This window comes from Gavialis gangeticus, unplaced genomic scaffold, assembly GCF_001723915.1.
Source record: "Gavialis gangeticus isolate Ggan-Ray unplaced genomic scaffold, GavGan_comp1, whole genome shotgun sequence".
NCBI lineage: Eukaryota > Metazoa > Chordata > Crocodylia > Gavialidae > Gavialis > Gavialis gangeticus.
In genome coordinates, this window is record NW_017728992.1 from 134782849 (window position 1) to 134786535 (window position 3687).

General features: G+C 43.0%; 1 protein-coding gene across 2 annotated transcripts in view; it reads right to left on the reverse strand.

Moving 5' to 3' along the window:
• Positions 1 to 3687, reverse strand: part of SBSPON (somatomedin B and thrombospondin type 1 domain containing) — a 9034-nt gene that overhangs the window by 884 nt on the left and 4463 nt on the right. The window contains exons 2-3 of one of the 2 annotated variants that reach the window (XM_019527801.1): positions 2774 to 2864; positions 1547 to 1726 (exon numbers count right to left, since the gene is read on the reverse strand). In XM_019527801.1, the coding sequence (XP_019383346.1) occupies positions 1547 to 1726; positions 2774 to 2864 (271 nt within the window). The remainder of the gene's footprint in view (positions 1 to 1546; positions 1727 to 2773; positions 2865 to 3687) is intronic. The other variant, XM_019527802.1, reaches the window with a different exon arrangement.

Below are 3687 nucleotides of genomic sequence, written 5' to 3' on the forward strand. Positions count from 1 at the left end.
GCACCATTAGCTACCAACTGTAAAGATGGGTAGTCAACTAACTACCCAGTAGATACTGTGCAGTAATGTGTGTAGATGTTGACCAGGAGTAAACTTGCTCCCAGTCAGCCTAGCCAGTGGGGGCCACAGGGGACAGGGATTACTCTGTCCTTGATCCTAATGCTGCTCGGCTACCTGCTCCCCAGAGCAGCCAGCTGTATGGGACAGGTGAGGGGTAGATTCCCAACCCCTACCCGCTCCCCAGAGCAGCCAGCTTGGCAGGGCACGGAGCTGCTCTGGGGGACGGGTGAGGTCTGAGAATCCAGCCCCTTCCCCTTACCTGGCAGGAGACTCACCCACACCCTGGACAGCTCCCAGCAACCCCCTGGTGAGCACTGAAGCTCCACCAGGCAGGGAGCTTGCTGGCAGCTTTGTGTCTGGCTAAGCACAGGGCCAGGAGAGCTCTGCTTTACTAAAGTGGTCCCCTCCCAATGTGAACAGGGCCAGGAAACAGCTGCCACTGCAGTTGGCAGAGTTCTCCAGGCCCCGTGCCTACTAGAAATTGTCCTATGCTGCTTGCCAGCACAGGAGGAGCCTGGAGCTCCCCCTGGCTGGTGCAGGAAGGCAGAGCAGGGCAGAAGCAGCCCTGTGCCGGGCTGCTCTCACTGGGAGCAAATCTCCCAAAAGGGAGCATGTGTAAACGTGCTTCTGGGTAGGCTTACTGCACAGTGTTGTTACTGAGCAGTAAGCCTACTTTAAATTTAATAGCACATGTAGATGTGCCCTGTCACTACTAGACTTGGGCTTAAATTTAGATGACAGCACAGTTTCAAAAGTGTGTTGGATCTGCAGCTTCACAAAGAAGCCTTAAAGGAAGCAGCTCTATTCCTTCCTTCATAGATAAAAATAAAGCTATCAACCCACTAAATTTGGTTTTGTGACACCAAGCATATTTGTCCACAAAGGGTCCTAATATGCACTTACTGAACTGGTTAATAATTAACATTGGCTTTTCCAGCTACTGTAAATAAAACAAACTCTATTGTGTAGCCTCAGATAAAATTTGAGAATGGAACAAAGGTGTTCTTTCTGGGTCAGATAAAAATGAAGAGGTCTCATTCTTCAAGTAGCTGCAAGCTGGTCTATTTTTTGCTTTTTATTTATAATTTTTTATGCAACCATTGTCTTAATGCTGACAATTCTTACATTGTCTCTAAGGCAAATGAGGGTGTGCACAAATTTACCTTTAGCTCCTTTAAAAGGGGGTGGGGGAAGGGAACTGCTGTTCAGATCTACATGTTACATCTGCGTGGTTTGATACTGTCTAACTAAGTCACCCTAACTTTGACCCTGGATGAAGACAGATGAAAACTGGAGCAATTTTGCTATGCTTGTATAGCTACAGAATAATGTGGAAGTAACTATTACATTTTAACCGCTTGTATCAGTATCATTTGATAGTTATCAAAGTTGTATAGGTCGAGATCCTGAAATCAGAATTCCATGCTTATGTTAGTTATTAATTTTAGAGAAACTGCGGTTAGAACAGAGAACTTCTGTCTCTTACCCATCAGCATTAAGGCCATCTCCAGAACAACGATGATTGCCAGTTTGCATAGCTGGAGGTTGGCAAGCTACACACACTGTGTACCCTTCTCGTATATACTGCATCCACCGAGCATAAGGACGATTCTCCAGAGTACAGTGGTGAGAGAGTGATTCAGTTTTAAATTCCACACAATAGCTGCTTACAGAGAGATAAAATACAGTATGAATTTAACTAGCGTTAGTCATGTGTGCTTAAGTGTGGTTCATATCTTCTACATCCACAAAAAGTACTGTGACGATGCAGTGGTTAGCTATAAGCATCCTCTAAGAGTCACCGATTACTTAACACATCTGCTAAACAACATCCAATTTACTGTACTCTGTGCTCACTTCTAGCTTCTGTATTTTATCTCAATTTCTGATTATGCTGCACTTTAAATTATGTTGAAATAGTCAAGTAGAGGCATCCAAAACTCTTGAGCAAGAGGCTATATCTTTTATTAGGCCAACTAGATTAGTTGCAAATTAATTTTATTTATTTATTTTTGCAAGCTTTTCGGCTCAAACTGCCTTCTTCAGGGCATGAAGTTAATCTTGTACAATCTTTGACTTCTTTGCCTGCAGAAGGGTGTTTAAGCCTAAAAGCTTGCAAACAGACAAAAAAAAGTTACAACTATCTAGTTGGTCTAATAAAAGCTATTACTTCTTCCTCAACAGTTTTGAATGCCTTTGCCTCTAGACTAACATAGCTATAACCTATATCCTTCAAGTAGATGAATGCATTTCTCAGTTACTCCTTTTGTCAGTCTGTTAACAATATAAGAAAATGTTTTGTATGTCTAAATGTTTTCAAAATACTTATTGGGTTAGTGGCCCAAATGAAAACAGTACAGGATAAAGCATTCAGACATGCTGCAAGGCTAATACAAATTAAATAACTAATTTCAGAGATCTGAGCTATGTATTTTCACTGCTACTTCCACCCCTTTGAACCAAGCAGCCCCTGGGAGTAGTAGTATTCTATCCATCTTGTTTATGCAGAGAACTATGTTTATCTTCTCAGGCTTCTCATCATTATAGATTTACTTGACTTTTTATTTTAACCTTTCTTTTTAAAGGCAGTCGCACTAAAATTTTCCATGATCTCAATAAATGTACGCTACCCTTAAATTATTGCAAGTTAAGGTTTTTCTATGTAATCAAAAACTAGACAAGATGATCCAAAGTCATTTGCTAATTAAATTACCTGGATTCTTCTGTGTCTGAAGACCATAGAGGAGATGCTGCTTGTCTTTTTCTCTCCTTACTGTATTCAAAGGTTGTTATGAAAGCAGGAACTAGGAGAAAATAATAGGTCTATTAAAACCATAAATTCTATGAGAGAACAGTAAAACAAAGCAGAGCTACAACTTAGTGTGTAGGTGTGTCTGAGCAAAATGGCAGCTCATGAAAAGGGTCAGACTGAGCTCACTGGTTTCTTTGAAAATGGATACAGCCCCACTTTTCCGTGCTGTAGGTCTGTGAGGAACTGCCTTAGAAATTGTGCAGCTTGTGAAACTGCAGGATTCTTAAGTCAAATTGTGGACTTCATGGACACATCCAGATGAGCAGGAACATGCGCACAAAGTATACATAATAAGGATCTCCATGCTGCATATTTGTAGCACAGAGCCACAAATAGATATTGGACCCTCTTTTTTAAGATATTGAGATTTCCCAAGAAACGGGGCAGCACAAATGGCTGCAGTATGTGCCACCTGAAACTGGAGCTTGGCCAGCCAGAGCCACATTCTGGCTACTGGCCAGGCTCTGTAAACCCAGATTGCTGTTGCTGCTGCAGCCCCAGGAGACCCCTTGGGAATCCAGGTAAGACTGGGGCCAGTCCAGGTGCTGGCCCCAGCCTCCCCTACCCTACCTGGGGCAATCTGCCACATGCCAAAGCACGCGTGCAGGAGCGTTCCCTGTGGGCAAGTAGCAATGGCACAACTGTGTGCCACTGCTGTTTGTCCCCAGGAAAACGCATGTGCACACTCACGGGGATATGCCCCATTTGTTTCAAATGTTGAGCTCATTTGGTTGCCCTGTATTTGACATTTCACTGAAGCAGTGTTTCCCAACCTCTTCCAGCCCAAGGCACACTTACATTAATAAAAATTTTCT